General features: G+C 33.3%; 3 protein-coding genes across 13 annotated transcripts in view; 1 reads left to right on the plus strand and 2 right to left on the minus strand.

Moving 5' to 3' along the window:
- Nucleotides 1-586: 586 nt before the first annotated feature.
- Nucleotides 587-1429, minus strand: LOC108917412. The gene is made up of 3 exons (XM_018723974.1): nucleotides 1239-1429; nucleotides 854-1086; nucleotides 587-768 (listed from the first exon to the last, which is right to left on the minus strand). The coding sequence occupies exons 1-3, from the start codon at nucleotides 1390-1392 to the stop codon at nucleotides 742-744; spliced, it is 414 nt and encodes a 137-aa protein (XP_018579490.1). The 5' UTR covers nucleotides 1393-1429; the 3' UTR covers nucleotides 587-741.
- Nucleotides 1430-2134: 705 nt separating this feature from the next.
- LOC108917419 (rRNA 2'-O-methyltransferase fibrillarin) lies at nucleotides 2135-5373 on the plus strand. The gene is made up of 3 exons (XM_018723990.1): nucleotides 2135-2224; nucleotides 2352-2725; nucleotides 3044-5373. The coding sequence occupies exons 1-3, from the start codon at nucleotides 2212-2214 to the stop codon at nucleotides 3623-3625; spliced, it is 969 nt and encodes a 322-aa protein (XP_018579506.1). The 5' UTR covers nucleotides 2135-2211; the 3' UTR covers nucleotides 3626-5373.
- A 3328-nt stretch (nucleotides 5374-8701) lies between these two features.
- LOC108917417 (serine/threonine-protein kinase MARK2) overlaps nucleotides 8702-23114 on the minus strand; it is an 85635-nt gene continuing 71222 nt past the window's right edge. For 7 of the 11 annotated variants that reach the window (XM_018723981.1, XM_018723989.2, XM_018723988.2 and 4 more), the window contains 4 exons: nucleotides 18447-18500; nucleotides 13421-13477; nucleotides 12332-12606; nucleotides 8702-9229 (listed from right to left, as the gene is read on the minus strand). In XM_018723981.1, the coding sequence (XP_018579497.1) occupies nucleotides 9171-9229; nucleotides 12332-12606; nucleotides 13421-13477; nucleotides 18447-18500 (445 nt within the window). In that variant the 3' untranslated portion in view covers nucleotides 8702-9170. Of the gene's footprint in view, nucleotides 9230-12331; nucleotides 12607-13420; nucleotides 13478-18446; nucleotides 18501-19981; nucleotides 20240-23114 lie in introns of those variants that run through there. The other 4 variants (XM_018723983.1, XM_018723985.1, XM_018723987.1 and 1 more) reach the window with 4 other exon arrangements.

The raw sequence follows: 23114 nt of genomic DNA on the forward strand, positions 1-23114 counted from the left end.
ATACGACATATATCCACGAATTAAAAGTACCAAGACTGATGCTTTATGGTTCTTGTTTTTGACGAAGTTGGCAACACTGCATTCAAGGCCAAGGTATTGGAAGTGGAACACGCCCTCATTTGACTCAGTCAGTTGAGAACCGTTGTTGTAGTGGCGTGTTGAAATGAGTGTTGCTATTCCTAATCCCGCCAAGTGAACAATTCCTTAACTGTGTTGCGACTGGCGACAATGCCGATGGCCCAAAAACAATCAATGCAGTGGTGACATCTGTTTTCACCATCAGCAAAAAAATTCGAAACCTTGTTTTGGTCCAAAAAATCATGGCAGATTTTTTTGACGAAGGTAGCGCAAAGCTTATCCTTCGGCTCACAAAGTGGATTGAGGTTGAAGATGTTGAAAATAGTGTTTGACGTACCTCTCTGAATATGAAAATTTTCCTCGTTTTCAATACATCCTTCTGCTTTTTATGAAAACTTGTTTTATATACTGCACATAAATATGAACAATCTTTGTTTAATTTAGCACTGCTTATAGTTTTTTACTGGTAACTGTTAGCATACAAGTTATTTAGAAAATCAAAAAATAGTCACGCTTTCGTATTTTATTAAACAGTTTATAAAAATTGACAATATATTGTGTATCAGATGTGTAATTACCATAAAGATTATAATGAAAACTATAACAAACCAACTAGGCACGGTCCATTTCACGTAAGGCACCAGATGGTTAATAAAGTTTGTGTCATTCTTCCAAAATCGGACTGTGTAGCTGAAATAATATTTGTTCAATAAAATTTAAATGTGACACTGCATATTAATATTTGAAGGATTCAAATACATAATTCTATACGTACAGCTTCAGCAATGTCGATCCACTGCAAGGCTTGCGTAATCGAGTCATTATCACTAGTTACTTTATCCCAGTTCCAAAATGTTATTTCATTAAAATTATTAATTATATAGAATTTGCGTTCGTCCTTCTCCCTGGAAGGTTTAATACTTTCGTGTAAGACTAGGCCTACATAGCTTTCGGGAATTTCTACCTTCTTTCCTCGGAGTGGGCATCCCCTAAATGAACCAGTGAAAGCTGAAAATATCGTCGAATTATCATTACAATATACGTAAAAATTAAGGAATAAAATACGCAATAGTAAAATTAAATTAAGTCAGACCGTTATTTTTGTATTTTCAAATTGTATTAAACTAGAAGCATATGTTGAGGTTATAAGTGTAACATACTTCCGTTCTCTTGGGTTTTAACATATTTATCAAAATATTTGGTTACTTTAGCGTCACAATCAGCATGAATTTTAAAAGGGACACTTTGTATATTACTATATTTTAAGCTATGATCAATATTATTTTTCCCGCTTTGTATATGAATAGTAGCCATTTTTAATTTTTAAATCACAGAACACAGAAATCACAGAATCGCAGATACCAAGAGACCAGACTAGACAAGGAGCACGAACTCCAACAGGATAATTGACAAAATTAAAGAATGTAATAGTAAAAATTACTTATAGATTTTACCGCTAGGGTCGCTATTGTTCCTTATACGCAGACATATTTTCATTATTTATTGATTTATCTAATTCAAAGTAGCCTGCATTATTTATTTTAAAATTTTTCTATCACGCGCGCTCGCTATGGGACCTATAGCGTAGGGGGTTATGTGCACGGAAAGTGCTAGATACTACAACGGCGTGGTGTTATGTATTTCGGTACATATAGGACTAAAATCGTCTTCTGTCGTAGTTTCAACTGAACTGCATCAAACACCAAAAAAATCGTTTGGTGTTTTAGGGATCAGGGTAGAAAGAATAGAGCACTCCAGTGTATCACACTTACACACTACTGTGCACTGGAGCGCCTAAATATCAGAGATATGGAGTAGAGTATCTCTGCTAAAAGTACATGAAGTGTGCTGTGGAGCACTCTGAATTACTCTTACCCGTACACCGAAAAGCATCTCATATTGAATATTTTAGCAGACTACCCAATCTAGATATTTTTCTGTTTAAACTGTGGACTGAACCACAGAATCCCACTTTTGCCAATGATACCAATCACAACAAAAACGTATACAATGTTATGAAAATAACTAAAAAATTGAGGTTAAGTAACCAACCAACGCTTTGATACACACGTGGTAGCGGTAATTTTACAAATTGTCTAGAAAATTATTAGAATTCTCAATTTATAGTACGACATGGGTCGACCAGGTATTATATTTTTCACTTATGTCATATTTCGACTAGTTTAGAATTTATTTTTAATTAAAACTATCATAAAATCGACTAATATTTGTTGTAAATTGATTACTCGTCCTAATTAAAATATTTCTTTCAGGATTCTCACCAGGAGGTCGAGGAGGCGGTGGTGGTAGAGGCGGCTTTGGTGGCGGCCGTGGAGGTGGCGGGGGTGGTAGAGGCGGTTTTGGTGGAGGCCGTGGAGGAGGCGGTGGAAGAGGTGGCCGTGGTGGTGACAGAGGTGGCCGGCCAAGTTTTGGTCGAGGTGGTGGACCTAGGGGAGGACGTGGAGGAGGTAGTCGAGGACGTGGTGGTGGAGGCGGAGGCGGCGGTTTCAGAGGAGGAAAGACTGTAGTTATTGAACCCCATCGACACGAGGGGGTTTTCGTTGCAAAAGGAAGGGAAGATGCATTGGTCACATTGAACCTAGTGCCTGGGTCAGAGGTGTACGGTGAAAAACGCATATCTGTGGAGGTAAGAAATCACAGTAATGTGTATTTAGCTTCGTTATACAAATTTAAAAAAAGTTCCAAAGAACTGTTTTTCAGTACATACAGTATCGGACAAAATTAGAGGAAATAAAATGCACAGCGGCAAGTTGAAAAATTTAACCGTTTATTAGTGTTATAAAATAAAACCAATTTTTACAGTTTTATCTTTAAAGTCTATCGAGCATATTTCACTTGTACCATAAGCGAATAAAATTTGTTTGCATACTTTACTTAGTAGATCTAATTTTGTCCGATACTGTAATCTTCTCTATTTAACCAAATTTCTGAACTCCCTTTTCAGACCGATGGAGAAAAAGTGGAGTATAGAGTGTGGAACCCTTTCAGGAGTAAATTAGCTGCTGCCATATTAGGTGGCGTAGATAAAATTTACATGTCTCCAGGCAGCAAAGTTTTATATCTGGGAGCGGCATCGGGAACCACAGTTTCGCATGTTTCCGACATAGTCGGGCCGGAAGGCTTAGTGTATGCGGTGGAATTCTCGCACAGGTCCGGTAGAGATCTAATAAACGTAGCGAAAAAACGCACGAACATCATCCCTATTATAGAGGACGCCCGACACCCGCATAAGTATAGAATGTTAGTCGGTATGGTCGATACAGTATTCGCTGACGTTGCGCAACCCGACCAAGCGAGAATAGTTGCCCTCAACGCCAGTTATTTCTTGAAGAATGGGGGGCATTTTGTGATATCTATTAAAGCGTCTTGTATAGATTCAACAGCACAGCCCGAAGCCGTGTTTGCTGCGGAAGTTAAAAAATTACAGGCGGATAAACTGAAACCTCAGGAACAAATTACGCTGGAGCCCTACGAGAGGGATCACGCGGTGGTGGTAGGGATGTTCAGGCCGCCTGCTAAAAATTAATTTTCGGTTTGTGCAGAATCATTAAAATGCGCAAGATGTAATTACAATATCGTTGGTCGAATTTTAAAATGGTTTTATGTCACAAATTGACAAAAAGAATTCATACAAACGTGTGTCCACCAGCCCTACATTTATTAACAGAGTATTGAAAATAATAAGGGTTGCTGTATAAGTTTAGAAAAGTTTGCATCATGCGAGGAGAGTTTATTCAATTCTAAAAACGTTTATTTTATTAATATGTGGTACAGTACACTTGGAACAATTTTTTTTTCCTGGTTTTAGACAATTTAAGGCATACTACTTTTATTGTACGGTTTTATTGAGGACTCGGTAGAACCGAATTATTCCATTGTAATATTAAAAAATACAATATTAAAGTATAACTTGTAACATTCTGTTTACTTTATTTCCATTATTTTTTAAATTTTTTGTTGCAATTTCCAATTTTTTCTTTTTCAATTTTGTTTTTCTTTAGGCACAAAATTAAATAACTTTGTATTACAAATTATAAAGCATCTTACAGAAATATTTTCACATTCCACATGAACAGTTTCCGAGGAAGCAGTTATTTAATTTTTGGAAATTTCAAACCCTTGATCCTTAAAAATGCATTGAAAATGACACGTTTAAGTTTGGGAAGTCATTTTTAATTATTTCGATTAATTTATTCATAATAGAAATTAAAGAAAATAGTAATTCACAGGGATTTGAAAAAAATAAAATAAACGGTGTTACAAATTAATTAGTCAACCCGTTAACCATATTTGGACTTTTAGTTCAAATATGTGGTTAGAAAATGGGTTTCCAAAATGAAGTCCCATTATTTTTAATGGGATTTCATTTCAGAGAACCATTTTCAAAATACAGGGTGTTAAAATTTAAAAAATGATTTTTTATTGATATTTCCGGTGATGGTAGAGATTTGAAAGTTAGCACATAATTTTGATCTTACGCCGGCACACTTTTTGTGTAATTTTGATTTAAAATAGTTGCAGTACCCCCTATTTTTTTTTGAGTAGGCCTATGCTTTCGGAACATTTTTTTTTAAGATAAAGTGGCGTTTTGTTCTATTTTTTTCATGCTTGTAAGATTTTGATTTGGGGCCTCGTTTGCGAGATATTGTAACTTTTTTGGATGTGCTACATCGATTTAGTCGACGTTTGACTTTGTTTTGCGGCTATATGAAAGATTTGAGTCGTTATTTATATAATTTATTGAAAAAAATGGAAATGGTCATCGTCATAATCGTTTTTTGAGCTAAATCTAACATCTAAAAAAGTTGCAATGTCTCATACAATAAGCCCCAAATCAAAATATGGGGTTTCAGCCTAAAGTGCTCTTTACCGCGTACAATTCGTTTCTTTAACTGTTCTTTAGTTAGTATCGATGTCATATAAAAGAAATTTTTCATAAGATCCCAAAAATTAAAGTCTAACATTGAGTAAATTGTCGCGTATCCAAAAAAGTTACAATATATCCTAAACCGTGCCCCAAACCAAAATCTTAAGAGTGAAAAAAATAGAATAAAACGCCACTTTACATAAAAAAAATACTTGGAGGCATACTCAAAAAAAATGGGTACTGCAACCCCCCTCCCCTTCATTCGCGCTTTGACATTTTACACCAAAATTACATAAAAAGTATGCAGACTTAAATATTTACTACTTAGTGAATATGGCCAGACTTTTAATAATTAACAGTAAGTGTAGTATCAAATTAAAAAAAAAATTACCTAACTTGAAAAAAAATATATTAATTTAAAAAAAATAATAATTTTGAGATGTAATTTTGTTTGAATTTCAGAAAAGTTAAATTGTACATAAAATTTTGACACCGAGTTTGTGATAAAAACGCCTCGTTTTATAATAATTGAAAGAAAATGTATTTTTACAAAATAAAATATGTATTCGGTAACAAAATATATCGCAAGCACCAATACTAAAGTAGAAGCACATAAGCATGGACTATGCAAAATTGGTGCTGAATGTTCTCCAGAACTCTGAGAAATCGCATCATTAAACACGTTTATTTGAATTTTTTTGTTGTGACAGAACACCCAAAAAATTCGGCCAAATAGCCAAGCATTTTAATTACACCCTGTCTTTTTTTACACAAGTTTATGCATTTATGAAAGCAGAAAATTATATGAACTTGAATATATCGCGTACGAAGATTTATTTTTTATTTTAGAATATATTGTGAAATGTGAAATAAAATAAGACTACGAATGTATTCGTTTTACGAAATTTATATTTTGCAATTACCTGACCCAAGTAATATAATTTATATCAATTAACAGAATTTTATCGTAGGCCGATGATAATCTTGTTATTTTTGGATTTTAGCAACATAAATAAAACTTATTTCTGTATAATGTTCAACATCTTTTATTTTCCTATCTCCGTCTCTCGATCTTATATGTTCGAAACTGGTCTGTGTCTGACGACTACCTTGAAGAATAATTTAGCTATTTACTAGATATTGGATGTGTAATTCTGTCAGTCAGGGCATATAGTCCATAGAGTAGTTGGTTCCCACAATTAGTTACTTAAGTTTATTTCGCCTAGTGCAGCGATATTCAAACTGTTTCTCTGGGGGTTCCAGGACTGTCAAAAATTTAAAATTTTATTATCGATATTATTCGCAAGTCGTAAAAGTTTGAAAACCGCCGACTTATGACAATAGCAGCTGATTTTAACATATTACGTAAAAATATTCAAGCACATCCCAGTCCTTGATCAAACTCAATAAATATTTACTTTAATCTTTAATGTCTTTAATTTTTACTTAGAGGAATATTTATTTTGTTAATCGTAGTATTTATAAATATATTAAATCGGTAAAAAATGTTTGAAAATTTTTAGGTGGGGGGTTCCTCAAAAACGGAATGTTGGCGGGGTTCCGCAAGTCGTAAAAGTTTGAAGACCGCTGGCCTAGTGCGATAGTAGGTCTGTTCCAACAGAAGTCAGGAATTGGTTTCGAACCGTTCGAAATGTGCATCCAACTAATTCTTGCGATATATTCACATTTATTTAAAACTTATCTGGCCAAACATTTCGAACGGTTCGGAACCAATCCCCGAATCTTGTTGAAACAGACCTACTATGTACTAGTCTTCACTTTCATAACACGCCTACTAGTAGGTCACTTTGTCAGTAGGCATCAAGTAGCAATGACATTTAAGATGTAACATGACACATGCTTTATAGGTTACATCTCACCCGTACTCGCAGTTCTATAAATATTGATCCACTCTTGGGAGAATTTGGTAGGTTGTGCTTGTACTTACCGTTTATCAGCGATGCTTCCCGCTTCTACTTACCTGAAAGATAGGGGGTGACGCAAGAAAACTGTCCCAGTTTAAATGAGTTCAATTTTATTATAAATGATCAATAGCTTAACTAACATAAAGTGCCCATCCCCAGTGAAAGAATTGTATTTATGGAAAAGCAAACATTGCTCTTTACAGCGTATCGTACTAATCTAAGCTGTCATTCTAACAATTAATTATATACTCCATAGTATATTACTACATTATTATAAATTTAATGAAATCGAACCTTACTTCTTCCGCGCTCCAAAGAAAAATCATATAAAATATAATACAAACCAAATTAATCAAAGAAAGAGAACATTTAAAATTTAAATATGGAAAAAGTAGGGTTTTATAACAAGGTGAAGATGTTTTTTTTCTCTAAGTACACTCAGATCTGACATTTTTTTTTATGTTAATGTGATCGACTACATTTACATTTAACAGGCGGGAAACCCGGACATTTTCGTTACCGCCCCCGAGGAACCCGCGGCAAGCAAACGATTCGTTTACACACTACTTAAATCCTGTCTTTAATAAAACGCACCGTGTACCTACTAATTGTTTCTCACGACAGTGTCGCCATCTACTGTTTTATTTCTGAAGTTTAACTGATTTTCTAACTGTACGAGTATATAAACAAGGTTTTAACAAATTTTTTTTAAATCGGTGTCGTAAGAGCACCGATTAACGAAAAATTAATTTTCAGTACTGTAACCATATTATTGCAAGCACTTTAAGAGGGCTCTATAGCAAATAGGCAACCAGCAATACATTTTTATAAATTTTATTGCACGGTTTGTCTAAATATGAATTAAAGCACAAATAACAGACTTTCCACCATTCTTATGCAGATTTTCTATAAAATGGACTTGGTTTGAAACTAAAATAACTTTTCGGTGCAAAGAAATTTGTAATTTGCATCGTAAATTACAAATTACTTTGCAACGAAAAGTAATTGGAGTCCCAAACTAAGTCAATTTTATAGAAAACCTGCGCTAGATTGGAGGAAAGTCCGTTATTTGTGCATTGATTCATATTTAGACGAACCGTGTAATAAAATCTATAAAAATGTATTGCCAGTTGCCTATTTGCTACAGAACCCCCTTAAACAGGTGTGCTACGATTCGAAATCATTTTCGATGACTTGCCAATCGTTACTTCCGTGGATCCTCGGGACTCGGTTCGCACGAACGTGCGAGGCTCCTCGGAACGCGACGCCTACACAAATAAGTAAATTTTACGACCTGACAAATGCAAATGCAGTAAAAATTGTTAAAAATATTACAATCGTATAATTTAAACATTCAGTCTCGCACGCAACTCTCACACATTATATACAGATTTAATTTGAATCGCATCGGGCGCCAGGTGCGCCGTAAATGTCCTTAGGTCTCGCCTAGAATTAAAATCACATGGAAAATTATAAGCGAGGCGACTCGGGGGCAAGTCGCATCTTTATAAATTTGAACGTGATCCTCTCGTAAACGGGGGAATTTCATTTCGGTTGTGGAAAGAGGCTCCGGCCGTCTCGCGGAAAGATTACTCGTCACGATGTTGCGGTACAGCCAATATTTACTCGACACATAATTTTTGATGCTAAGAAATTGACACGTACTTACTCGCGATCCTGATGTTCTAAAACTCCGGCTGGAAGAATTAAGTAATAAAAAAACGTAAGTGCTAAATTTAAAAAAAAATCCGGCAAATCAATTTACTAAATACAATAAATATTTATGATATAAAACATAAAACCCATAATATAATAACAAAATAATACATTTTTATTCCTATTCTTTTTACTGTTAAAATAATTAGAACACTAGTAAAGTACCACTTAATGTCAGTAATTCACGACGGAAAAAAAGGATAACAGAGTTGCGTTAGAAAAAAAAATAAAAGAAAGGAGATCTAATCAATATACATCTGTGTAGGGATTTCATACTCTTTTTCTTCAATTCCACATATCACAAGCAGAGTCTGTATTATTCTTAATAACTAAATTTGTAGAGCGATATTCGAAAACTGGTGTAAGAGACAGAAATTGGTGTTTTAATACGCAATGACATTAGCGCGGCCACTATCTTGCGCGTCGGCTGGTCGACGGTTACCCTGAACTTAAGTGAGGGCTGCTTCGGAATACTAAAAAATCATGGAGTTGGAAATCGCTACACGGCTCGTTTCCTTTTCTTATGTTGGTTCGCTGGATAATTCCGGCTCTTTTACAAGCAGTCACAGCTTCAGTTCGTTTGCTATCTTGCTAGCAATATTTTTAAATCCAATACTAGTACCTGCAACCAAACTCAGCGTCAAGGCGATCGTATGATTCACCTATTAAAGTACATTTAAATAATAAAGGGTTTTCCAGTAACGGCGCTTGAACTTTGACGGGGTATAGCGGCCATGTTGGTGACAAATTTGGAGGTTATAATAATAATAATTTTGCACAATATACTGTAAATTAAAAATGTTTAAATTTATTATTGATGTTGCAAAATTGCAAAAAAATTGATGAAAAAAAGGCAAAATAATCAAGTTTTTTAGATATTTTCTTTTAAATATTTTAATTGCTCCAAGGGCATTCTAATTTTGGTAAAAAAATTTTAGAGTATAATAAAACAACACACTAAATTTCATTAAAATCGGTTCGATAGTTTTTGCAAAATCTTTTGAAAAAAATTTTGAAAAAATGTTTTCGAATTTTCAAAATGTTGCAGCCTCAAATAAAGCACCTAGATCCTTGAAAAATTTTTTACATAGAAAAGACCGCTCAACCTTTCAAATGGTTTTTGAAAAATTGAAATCAGTTGATTAGGACAGCCAAAGTAAACTTAGTTTAATTTTAGTTAGTTAACACTCATTTTTTTTCAAAAATTGTAATTTTAAATATACAGGGTGTAACGTAAAGGTTGGGAATAAATTAAACGGTGGATTTTTTATTTAAAAAAATAAATATTTGTCATATAAAGTTACGCTCTACGGGTTTTCTTTTCCAAGCTACAGGGCGCTAAAAAAAAATCAAAAAATTTAGTTTTTTAATATAACTCAATGCAAAAGTCTTTTTTCAATGCCTATTTGACCACGTTCGGTGGCTGAATCAAAGCATACTTCATAATGTTTTTGTTATTTTTATTTTCCTATGTTAGCAGAGGGAAAAAATGATATTTACAAGTTTTATTTACGGAAAAATTACAAGAGCTAGAAATAAAACGCAAGAGGGTAATTTTGATTAAAATAAAAAATGGACCATAAATAAATGTTTTTACCAGTGGCGTCCTACAATTTTCTTCGAATAACCTTACGGTACAATCCGTAGACACGCCACCGAGTAACTTACAAAGTCAATCTTTTTCTTGTTACTAGAGGATTATCAAATTTAGCTAAGGCTAAAAATTTTATAATGTTCGAAAGTTATTGGAGAAAAACTAAATTTTTTGAAACTTTTTAGCGCCTTGTAGCTTGGAAAAGAGCATAACTTCATATGAGAGAAATTTTATTTTATAAACCAAAAAATCTACCGTTTAATTTATTCCCAACCTTTACGTTACACCCAGTATAATATATACTAGGGTGGCCCAAAAAAAACGATTATTTTTTTTCGCGTCTCTTGTGAAAATTTGTTAGTTTATCATGTTTTGAGCCCACTCAAAAAATCAGCTCAAAAAAAATTTTTTATAGGTCGCTCAAGATTTTTAATTTCCAAATTTATCAAAAATTGATTTTTTTTAATTTTTTTTCTCGTTATTTTATGATTTTCTAGATTGAAAATATCTCGATTCTGAAAATTTCAAATCCATATTCTAATTTCTCATAATTATTTTAACTTTAAAAGTAGTGTACCTAAAATGTTTTCGAGCGACCTCTATAAATAAATATGAACAAACTAATAATTTTTTTTATTGAATTTGATGAACAAAAGAATAGAAATAAATCACGAGACACTTAAAAATTTCTCGAGGCAAAATTTACTACTGCACTGCGAGTATCAAATATTTATAATCTTTTAATTTTTTAAAATTTAAGTGTCTCGCGAATTATTTCTATTCTTTTGTTCATCAAATTCAATAAAACAAATTATTAGTTCGTTGATATTTATCTTTTAGAGGTCGCTCGAAAACATAGTACACTACTTTGAAAATTAAAGTCATTATGAGCGATCTTTAGAAATTAAAATATCGATTTGAAATTTTCAGATTCGAGATTTTTTTCAACCTAGAAAATGATAAAATAACGACAAAAAAAATAAAAAAAAAATTCAATTTTTGACAATTTTGGAAATTTTTAAAAATCTTGAGCGACCTCTAAAGAAATTTCTTGTGAGCTGATTTTTTGAGGGGGCTCTTAAAATACAGTGCTTTCGAAAAGTAACGAATAAATTCATTATTTTTTAAATTGAGAAGTTTTCGAAAAAATCCCCTGGCACGTCGATTTTGTTTTTAAAAAAGACACTTTTTGACATACGACCCATATTTGTGACGTCATCGTTGTTCGAGATATGACGTCATCGACAATTTTTTTAAATAGCAACCCCCAATTTTGACCATGCCATTTGAAAGAGCGTGTCATTCTACATACACAGATCATGAAAAATTATGGTGTTACATAACAAAAATTTCAAGAAAATAATGTTTGAAGATTTTAAAGTTTAATTTTCACAATACTGAAAATGATAATGATTATGTAAAAATTTATTAATCGTCTTGGCTACTGTCAGGCAGCCAACGGTGCACAATTTGAACATTTAATTTAGTCGATTTTTACATAATCATTATCATTTTCAGTATTGTGAAAATTAAATTTTAAAATCTTCAAACATTATTTTCTTGAAATTTTTGTTATGTAACACCATAATTTTTCATTATCTGTGTATGTAGAATGACACGCTCTTTCAAATGGCATGGTCAAAATTGGGGGTTGCTATTTAAAAAAATTGTCAATGACGTCATATCTCGAACAACGATGATGTCACAAATATGGGTCTTATGTCAAAAAGTGCCTTTTTTAAAAACAAAATCGACGTGCCAGGGGATTTTTTCGAAAACTTCTCAATTTAAAAAATAATGAATTTATTCGTTACTTTTCGAAAGCACTGTATGATAAACTAAAGATCGACGATAACCAATTTTTTGTGGCCTAAATTACGTACATAATGCAATGATTTATTTAAATTTAGTTCAAGCACCCTTAACGGAAAACCCATTGCAATTATTAAAAACTGACTAACAAAAATAAGGTAATTTTTTGCTGTAGCGTAAAACGTAGCCTACCCTCCTATTTTCGAGGGTGTTGAACGCAAATCTGAAGTTATTTTTATCCGGTCGAACACGGTTCTCGAAATTTTAATTTTTTTTTTCAAAACGGAAACCTGAAAGATTCTTAATAAGTGCACTAACCTGAAATTCTCTTGAACCGTACACCATTGAGGGACAGCCGCGGCAGCTTGCACACCTCGATCTCCCACTGCACCAGACTGTCCGTGTTGGGATCGCCGTGGACACACAGCAGAAGGAATCTCTCCCTCTGCTCGTAGTCACAATTGTTAGCGTCCAACACTTTACGGATCTCCGCCATTATCTCCGCCGGATCCCTACTGGAGGTCGTCTTCATCGACCACGTGAACCTAAGCGAACGCGGCTTGACGTGCTCTTCGTTCGGTGCACCCTGCACCCTACGAAAGTAGATACAATCGATAAATTTATAGTATTTTAGTTATTTTCGTTCGCGAATTACGCCAGGATCGGACCAGCGAATCGGAAAAGTAGCGAATCTTTTTGAGCGAACCGTTTAAAGTTATTTTTCAATTATTTAGCCGATAAACTGACATTCATTTTATAGTCAGTGGTCTATGGTGTGTTTTTGACACTGACTTAATTACTTTTTGGTCAGTTTACGTTAGCTGAAATGGTGATGCAAAAAGTGTAACAATTGCAACTTTTACTACTGAAGAATACTTTGACATGTAGGAGCACGTGTAAAATTTCTGGTAGACCCGTCCCAGACCCTGTAAACTGTTCGAAGACTTTGTGATGCACGATTTGTGTTATACGCCCACTGAGGTACCCCAGTACGTCATTTTGCAATTTGCAACATATCTTTTTTCTGAAAGAATTTTCGACTACAAATACGTGTGTGGTAACAATAAACAGTTATAAAAAACCAAACTATGCACGTTTAACTATGACACACTGTTAGACACACAAAAACAAAGGGGTTATAAAGACTAGTCAACAAAAAAAAAAAGAAAAAGAAACATGGCTGCTGCACGAACCTCACAGTGTAAACTTTCTCTAAGGAGCTAAGCCAATTTTGGTACAAAACCAAACCTTGGGTATTCCCCCTCGATGCAGTACTCAAAAACCACACAGATAATATTTTATGAAACGTTTTTATACGGTTTTTTTATTTGCAATTTCAAACAACATCGTATGGTAATGGTATGGATCTGAGGTGGGAAATAGCCCGTGCGGAATTTTTCAACTTACCCCACTGCAGGTATCGGTGAGGTGCCATGTTTAACTTGCTGACCAGGTTCTAAAGCTCTGAAAATAAAATTGAGAACGATAAAGGTAACAGTTAAATTTATTAGTAATGAGGTGCTAAGCGGAAAAGTTTCGGGTGCTTTCATGTTAATTAATTTGAAGAGATTTGTCGAATGTGAAACGATGTTAATATTTCCTTTATGTTATGAATGAATTCTACGGGGTGTCAGGAAATTAATGCAACAAAATTTGGTCATAGATTGTTAAGACAAATTTAGGGACCCGTATTTTTTCTATTTGCCAAGTGGCCTCCTCTTTCGGAGTTACAGCCCCCCAAAGTCCAAGTCTAAGAATAATCTTTTTTTTATATGTCAGAACCCTGTTGTACGCAGAGTTGGTATGATATATATCCGATATATATCATTGATATCTATCACGATATTTATTCTTCGATATATATCATGATATTTATAAAAATTTAAATAATGATTCCTACTGGTTTAAAGTTGCTAAAACTGTTAACAGATGGCAGCAAAACCTTATGCTAATCGTTGACAAACGTGTTTATTTATGTGATTTCCCGAATTTCTCAACAAAGTAAAATGTTAGTCAATCCGAGCAGGTGCTGTGTAATTAGTAAAAAAATTTTATTTAACAAAATTGACCATGTTTTTCAACATAAAAGTAGATTTTTCTCGAAAATGGTCAACTTTAGAGCTTATGACCAAGAGTACTTTTTTTGTGTAGAAAACATTGGCGGTTCAAATGGGCGTCTCAAAACCGTACTTTTTACAGTAGCGTAGAAGTTGGGGAGAAAAACACCCACTTCCCCTTCAAAATCTTCACCAATTATGACTATGAAAAAAATTTTTTCTCGCACAGAACATAGCTTATTATGAGTGGAAAATGTTTACAAAAGCCGTTTTCTGTACGATAAACGGTTACGAAGATATTCGCAGAAAACGAAATTTTTTTTACAATTTCAACACCCTGTATCTCGAAAATTGTGCATTTTAGAGGGTAAGTTAATACAAGCTTTTTTTCAAATTTTTGGACGAGCTATCACATCCTGAAGTCCTGCGCATATATTATGAAACACCCTGTATATCAAGATATACAGGTTCGGAAAGTCGATGGTCGATCTGCCGTTACGTGAGAGCGATAGTCATAGAAATCCGTGCGATAGAGAAAGATGGCTATAATGAAGGCGTCTAATAGTCACCGCCCATTTCGCCCTTCCACAAATAAGAAGTGGATTTTATTTAAATATTTAAAATTTAAAAAAAAAGCATCCCGGTGCCACAATTCATGTTAAGTAAGAATTTTCGCCCATAAAATTTGAGTTAGGCACGATTTCTTAAAGAAAAACCTAATTCGCCCGAACTACTATTGAATGAAACTGCAACAGAAAATACTTTGCAGCATGCTATTTTAATCGTCACATTTTTTTTTATCAATTCTGGAATGTGGATAGGTATACATTACAAATTTATAAGTGTTTTAAAATAATTATTTTTGATGTTTCATAAAATATACATAATAAAAAACAAGTACAAAATACTTACTAATTTGATACATTTGAAATATATTTTTTAAAACATTTGAAATAAAAAATTTTTGTTACTATTTTCTTAAAGCACTGTGTTTAGCTTGTGAAGCTCAGTGTCAATGATCTCCGACACTGGCTTAGTTTAGACTTAGTGACTATTTTTTTAAAGCACTGTGTTTAGTCCGCGAGGCTCAGTGTCAGTGATCTCCGACACTGGCTTAGTTTAGACTTAATGCATGATATCAATCCACCTGATAAGATATGACAACAGGCTGTTAGGCAGGCAAAAAAACGAGCGTTAATTTGGCAAAACAAGAATTAGTGAAATCAAAATATTTGTGTATGTTCCTATAAAATTATTGATTTCAATGTGACGGTGTGATATGTTTGTGCGTCTTCATCGTTAAATTTCTTATTAGACCAGGGCCGATTTGTTTTGAGGTGGATGTGAGCGGGGCAAGCAAATTTTTTCTGGATTACCTTCAGTACAACTCACATAGTAAAAGTGTAGATCCCTAGATCTGGGCGAGGTCCGGAACATTTTCAAAATTGCAAGAATGTTTAAAAAATTTTAAAAATACGTATTTTATTTGAGTTTTTTACTTATATCTTGGAACCTATGCATTTTGGAAGAATATTGAAGAGGGAAAAAAGTTTTAGAATTGAATTTTGCACAATATGCTGGAAGTTAAAAATGTTTAATTTTACTACTAATGTTGCAAAATAGCAATAATTGATGAATAAAAGCCAAAATAATCAGGTTTCGTGGATATTTTTTTTTTAATATTTTAATTGCTCCGAGGGTATTCTAATTTCGGTAAAAAAAACTTTAGAGTATAATAAAACAAACCAAAAAAATTCATTAAAATCGGTTCGATACTTTTCATAATTTTTTTTTTAATTTTCGAATTTTCAAAATGTTACCCAGCCTCAAATAAAGCATCTAGATACTTGAAAATTTTTTCACATAGAAAAGACCGCTCAACCCTTCAAATAGTTTTTGAAAAATTGAAATCGGTTGATTAGGATGGCCACAGTAAATTTTTAAAGCTAACACTCTTTTTTTGTATTTTTAAACAATTAGTTTATTATAACGTATATTAGGCTAACTTTAAATTATGTTAAATAAAGGATAGGTTTCTGTAGTTAAATTTTGAAAATATAAGATTTTAGTGTAGGTCATGGCATCTAGTGTTCGTCGGTTTTATGAATTTAATACACGGTACGAAAAAGAACGGAAAAAAACAGATAGGGAAAAAAGGTTCTCCTTTTTTCGCTGGCACGATACACAAGCGATCGATTCGAAGTTAATAGGAGATTGGTGAAGTTATAGATATATCGTTAAATAATAACGGATTTTCACCAACTTCACAGTAGAAGACTGTATTTTGGTATATATGTGTTGGATTGATTGGTCTTCTTGTCCAATATGGGATGCGGTTAGGCGACAATGAAAAAAACATCTCGGTGCATAGGGAAATTCGTACCTGAGGTGAGTTTCTTTATTTAAATAGTGGTGTCAGTCGAAAGTCATATCGAGAATGGGAATTTATTCGTCATTTATTATTTTAGGTGTTTTTTTTTGGTTAAGAAGTTATACTTCATAAAGTTCTCCAGGAGTCCTATAGAGATTTACGCTTGCGTCATTTTATCCCTGGTTATCCCGCTAGGAATCGAGTAAATAGTCATAGTCACGCTGTTCGAGGACAGGGCACCTCCACTAGAAAAATCCTACGTAGATGGACCTTGATAACGGCGTGAAAAAGCTGGTGGAAAACTGAGAAGCCTTGAATGTAGCGACGATAAGTACCACATAGTGGATTAATTTATTCTTTTGAACACCTTAGTGTCTATGATTTATTAAACCTGTCCAAATACACGATTTCACATTATCGAAATACCCAATATACCGTACGATATTTTCTCCCACGAACACAGGCTTTACATTAGTTAAGCTCTTTTTTTATACCTAGTTATTACATATATTTTTTTTGTGTAAACTTAGTGTACCTCCGTAAACTAATGTACTACTGTTCCTTAAATTTACATTAAATATTTAATATTTGTATAAAATTTACGTCCTTTCATTTGTTTGAACCACTCAAACCGTTTTGCTGTAAACTTTAGTGATTTTATCAGTTTGGGGGTATATGGCTTATAGAAAATCACTTGGCGCCCTTGACTACAAATTAAAATTCATTAATAAAACATATTTTGTGAACTCTGAATCCACCCCGACTCCACTGTAGCTTAGTCGAGGCCTAACCCTGTTTCGTAACAAGGCAAAACTTACGTAACATTATATTTATCAATATGCAATTTTGTTTTTTTCAAAAATTATAATTTTAAAGTACTCAGAAAGACGCTTCTTTAAAAAAAAGTTAAATTCTGATTATTGTAATGTGTAATCTGTTATGTAATCAAATTGTTTAAAAATAAAAAAAGTGTTAGCTTTAAAAATTTACTGTGGCCGTCCTAAACAACCGATTAAAATTTTTCAAAAACTATTTGAAAAGTTCAGCGGTCTTTTCTATGTAAAAAAATGTTTTATTTGAGGCTGTGCAACATTTTGAAAATTCGAAAAAAAATTTTAAATTTTTTTCAAAAAATTATTTAGCGAAAACTATAGAACCCGAATTTAATGAAATTTGGCATGTTGTTTTATTATACTCTAAAGTTTTTTTAACCAAAATTAGAATGCCCTCCGAGCAATTAAAATATTTTTAAAAACATCCAAAAAACTTGATTATTTTGCTTTTTTTCCATCAATTATTGCTATTTTGCAACATCGGTAACAAATTTAAACATTTCTAACTTACAGTATATTGTGCAAAATTCTAAAACCTTTTCCTCTTCAATATTCTTCCAAAATGCATAGGTTCCAAGATATAAGTAAAAAACTCAAATAAAATGGGTATTTTTTAAATTTTTTAAACATTCTTGCAATTTTGAAAATGTTTCGGACCTCGCCCAGATCTAGAGATCTACACTTTTATTATGCGAGTTGTACTGAAGGTATTCCAGCAAAAATTTGCTTGCCCGTCTTACATTCAAGTGGGATATTTCGACAGATCCGTGATTCTTAAAGGTCAAAGATGGCCGCCGAATAAATACGACTCCCGTTCAAAGTGTACGTATGTAAACATGTAAATAGTAAAAAGAAAGATATTAAAGCCATTCCCATTAACTGAATCTTAGTTCGGGCAAACATGATTTATAAAATTGTAAGTGTTTGGTTAAATATGAAATTCAAAGGAGTGGTGAATCAAAATCTTAAATGGAGTGAATATATACAGCAAACTTATTTCTGTGTGGTAAATATTAAAAAAAATAATAATGTGAGGTCGTGCAACTGCCAAATAAACGTGTCTAAATCGTACAAACTGCATAAAAAATTAGTATCAAAGAAGAAAACAAACAAAAACAAACAAAAAAAAAAAGATAAAAATAGGAAAGATTAAAAAAAAACTCAATACTCACAAAACTCTGTTATTACGGTGACTGGTTTGGTTGGATTCAAGATGGCGTATATCACTAGAAAAGGACAGACAAATAAAAATTACAGGACAGAAGAAATAAGTCGGCATCTTGAATCCAAGAAGAATAAATTAAAATTAAAAGTTAAAAAGCCCACCCACCTTAATAATACAGCTTTGCAAGGTAATACTTATTTACAACAACCACGTCATAAAATTAAACCATTAAATCGGCTTGTTCTATATTTTTCCAAAAGAAAAAACAAAAAAAAAATACAGTAAAAATAAACAATAGCTATATAAATGTGGAATTTCAATTATTATCATATAATACTTTGGCCACACAAATTTCCCTCAACTAAATGCGTAAATTACATCTTAAATTATCAATTACAAAAATGTAACTGATAAGAAGACTTACATTTACGTACTAACAAATTACGCAAACATTCAAATATTCAAATCCTTTTCCTAACATAGACAATTTGACTTTAATAATTAATTAAATTAACTAATTACGATTAACGATATGCCTGAATTACTTCATCCTCAGCCTTCTTTTCACTGATTGTCAAACAAGTCGCACTAAACAAGCTATCGGACAAATGTACAATTTTCAGTTAAAAAAAAAACAATGCAAATCAAAGTAAATTGCTTCGCATAGAACTATCTACATACTTCAACAATAACTAATAGCATCAAATGACTACTTAAATCAAGAATTACACCTCTGCAAAATCTTCCGACTTATCCTAACGAAATACCTTTGGTAAAACAAAGTATACAGGCTGTTACAAATTCGCTTCTCACTACAGGGATCTCGGAAACGGTAAGAGATACAAAGTAGCTCAAACGAGGGCAAAGTTGCGTAATCAGGAGACTAACATTATGCCTCAAAAAAAATCAAAGCTAACATGATTAGTTTTCGAAATATTTGAAAAAAAAACGAAATTTTGGGAATCCGTTTTTGTTCCAATATTGAAAAAAGAACGAGACTTTCTCATGGCCACTTTTTGTCCTCTATCGAATGGCATAATCAATTTTTGTATGTACCATTTCATCTCTCCAGGACCATCATCGACTTCATTTTTTTAAATACGACCCTGGAAATTTTATTACATTTTTTGCAAGCCTTCACGACCCCCCAATACTGTACTACCTCAGCCCGAACCAGATTCAGACGTTTTGTCTCGAAAAATCCATCTTCAGCGTATTCGTTCCAAATTTGTCTAAATCGTATTTAAAAAAATGAAGTTGATGATGGTCCTGGAGAGACAAAACGTTACATATAAAAATTGACTATGCGATGTGTTCTTTTTTTAAAATCGCCTCAAACAAGGCTGAAATTAACCAGAAACGAATTTCCAAACTTTCGGTTCGTTTCAAATAATTCGAAAACTAATCATGTTAGCCTTGATTTTTTAGAGGCATAATGTCGGTCTCCTGATTACGCAACTTTGCCCCCACTTAAACAACTTAGCACCTCTTACCGTTTCCGAGATCCCTGTAGTGAGAAGCGAATTTGTAACGGCCTGTGTATATATATTATATATAAAACAAATCAATGAACAAAAAAAAAAACTGAAATATCACTAAGCTTCTCTACGTTATTAGAAATATCACTTAAAACACTCCCTGCGCACGATCCATCTTCCAAAGCCGTTGGATTATCTTTCACAGAGTATTACGTTTCTCTCGGGTGGCTGTGCTTCATCGGACGGGGTTGGAGAGGTATGAGGGGGCAGATACGGACTCCTGCATGCGGTGGTAAGTCCCTCAAAATCCCTCTCTTAAGTCCTGAACCAGAAACAATAACCCTCACTGAATCATGATTTTTCAAAATTGGCTGCTTTTTAAGGGACGAACCACTCGCACACACAGAATCCCAAAAAAGAGGAAACAGTCATCACAAAGCGTTACATCAATATTTTTTTTTTAACAGTACACAATATTTACATCGCTAGCCGAGTTACCTATTTGGAAATCGTTCGGTTTGGAAAAATTTGCACGGATCCTCGCTGCGATCCACCGACAGTGAAGTTACAAGATGCACATAAAAAGCTCAACTGTGACCGTATACAGGAAGATAGAAATAAAATATTATACAGGGTGATTTAGTTTTCGAAATATGTAGAGCAATCAGATTTTTAGGTCAAAAATATATATCTATCCCGAACTACTTGATTAGACTCGCAATATATCAAAGGTAATAAATTTCAATAAAATTTTAAAATCGTTGAAGAAATAACTTAAATTTTTTTCAATTTTGACACCGCATCACATCTTCGATGCCATATTAGGGGTATTTTAGTTATTATTAAAGGCAGAAAGTTGTGGGTATCGGGAACATTGGCCTCTTTTATGAGGACGAAACAATTTCAATATGTCTGAGATTTAACCTACAAAGTATATATGTCATGTCAAATGTCATTGATATTCAATGCCTACTCATACAAAGCACAACTTAGTACCTACTGGCAGAGAGCGACCTACTGATCTGTAGATGCTACGAAAGCGTTACACGAAATAAACTTTTTAACAAATGATATTGTGAGAAACAACTCCTCGGGTCATCAACAGAATCATCAGACATAGAAGACTTCAGAGGTGTGGCAAACTATTAATTTCTGAAAAATGCTGACGGCTCTTTTTATTTAGGCCACGACTAACTAGATTCCAATTAAAAAATTGTAACATTGATATGCAAGTTGAAATCCACTATTGCAAAAAATTCGATTTCTTCAATGTCCGGAAGGTTTTCCAAAAAAACAAAAGAAACTTTTTTTTCTATCAATTTAAACGTTATTTGTGGTAAAAATGTGAGAAAACTTCAAAACTATTTTTTTCCCATTTTAATGATTATGAAATGTTTAAGCTCAAAAAAAGTGACCGATTAATTTTTTCAAAAGTTTGACCATTTCAAACAAATAAACGGTTTACTAGATCGAAATGAAACTTCACTGGGTTATTCTGGGTATATCGAACTGGAAAAGTCATGCTTAACATTAGTCATTTCATGAATATTTCTAAATTTAGCTGTCAATTTTCTAAAAAACCATAAATTACCCTTTTTTCCCATTTTTTAAAATTGTTACCGAGATATCGATTATTGAATTTTTCCAAGTCCGTGGACTCGGAAAAAGTTCCTAAAAAATTTCGACCGAAAATCTAGAAACTAGAATTTTAGAGCTTCAAAATGCTTTTTTTTAATTCCTGATACGACCATTTTTCACCTAAATACGGTCTGTCAAAAATCACGGAAAAATTTAGAAAATTCTTTTGACCCTTTAATTTTTTGCGTTAGTTTATAATAAAAAAAAATTATAGATGAAGTGTCAACATTTCACAAAGAAGTTCAATTGTGGCCGTTATGAAAATCACCGAAAATATCAAAATTTTCATTAAAAACTAAAAAAAAATATTTTGAAAATCTGCTATAACCTCACAATTTCTCTTGTACCAAACAATTCGGAATCACCCTGTATAATAACAATTATTGAACATCTATCTTTAATTTAATTTTTTTATCATCCTGTATAGTATTTATCAAAATTTTAATCAAAACAGCATATTAAAATTTAATTCCTGTTATTTTTCAAATCAGACGAGTACAAAGTTTGTTATATAAGCATATCCGTACATATATTTTCAACAATAGTTTTTCTTCTGTTGTCGCTTCGTTTTTGTTCATTTTTTTTAATAGTAAACTACCATTCCAAGAATCCCTTTACTTTATGCTGATCCACAAATTATTTGGAACGCTAGCATCAATTAAAGTAAGGAAATACGAACAACCGATCCACACAGTCATAATTTTCTTAAGTTTCTCTTTACTTCATTCACGTTAATGCTAAGATAAATCGTTTACGTTCACTATTTACTAAAACTCAAGTCCGATAGAAGCACCGACGTGAATCTATCAGACACACACGCACACACAGAAAAAAAAAGACTGATGTAACACATTGTATGGAACGATTGGGATGCTTACAAAAGTTAAGTTCAACGTCCAAGCTGATAAAAAAATGGGCGGTGCTGAAGGACAAACATAAAAAAGTAGAGAAATTTGTCTTCAAAGGTATTTCATGAAATGAAGGGCCATCGGTGTGTCTCGGGAAATGTTTTTCTCGAAGATAACTGATGTCATTAGCTGTCATTCATGCGGTAGCATGTTTTACATTAAAGTTGCGTTCGTTCGATCAATAAAAATTATTATTATTATTATTATTATTATATTAATTAATTATCTTCAGTTATTTTCAATAAAAAGCGCTACCCAAGATACGAGGGTCGATCAATAAGTACCCGTGTCTGAAGACAGGTGGCGTTGCTGAGGGAAGTAGACATTACCCTCATGTACTGTCACCTGGCAAACGACACGATACTAAATTTCAGACAGTTGTATCAACACGAGTTTTGTGTTTCTCGATAAAATGGAAGAGCAATAAAAGCGATCTGTAAGGATCATTCGCCACCCACGACAACCGTGAGATATTGGTTAAAAAAATTTAAACGAGGTTGCACAACAGCTTATGATGAGGAGCGGCCAGGCCGTCCGGCTGTCATGGTTTCCGAGAAAGCCATTGAAAAGGTCCACGACATGAATCTCGCTGAACGCCGAACTAACGTGCGTGAAGTAGAGAGGCCTTAAGCGTGTCGTACAGAACGACAA

Source organism: Anoplophora glabripennis, unplaced genomic scaffold (genome assembly GCF_000390285.2).
Source record: "Anoplophora glabripennis isolate ALB-LARVAE unplaced genomic scaffold, Agla_2.0 scaffold4, whole genome shotgun sequence".
In the NCBI taxonomy this organism is placed as follows: domain Eukaryota; kingdom Metazoa; phylum Arthropoda; class Insecta; order Coleoptera; family Cerambycidae; genus Anoplophora; species Anoplophora glabripennis.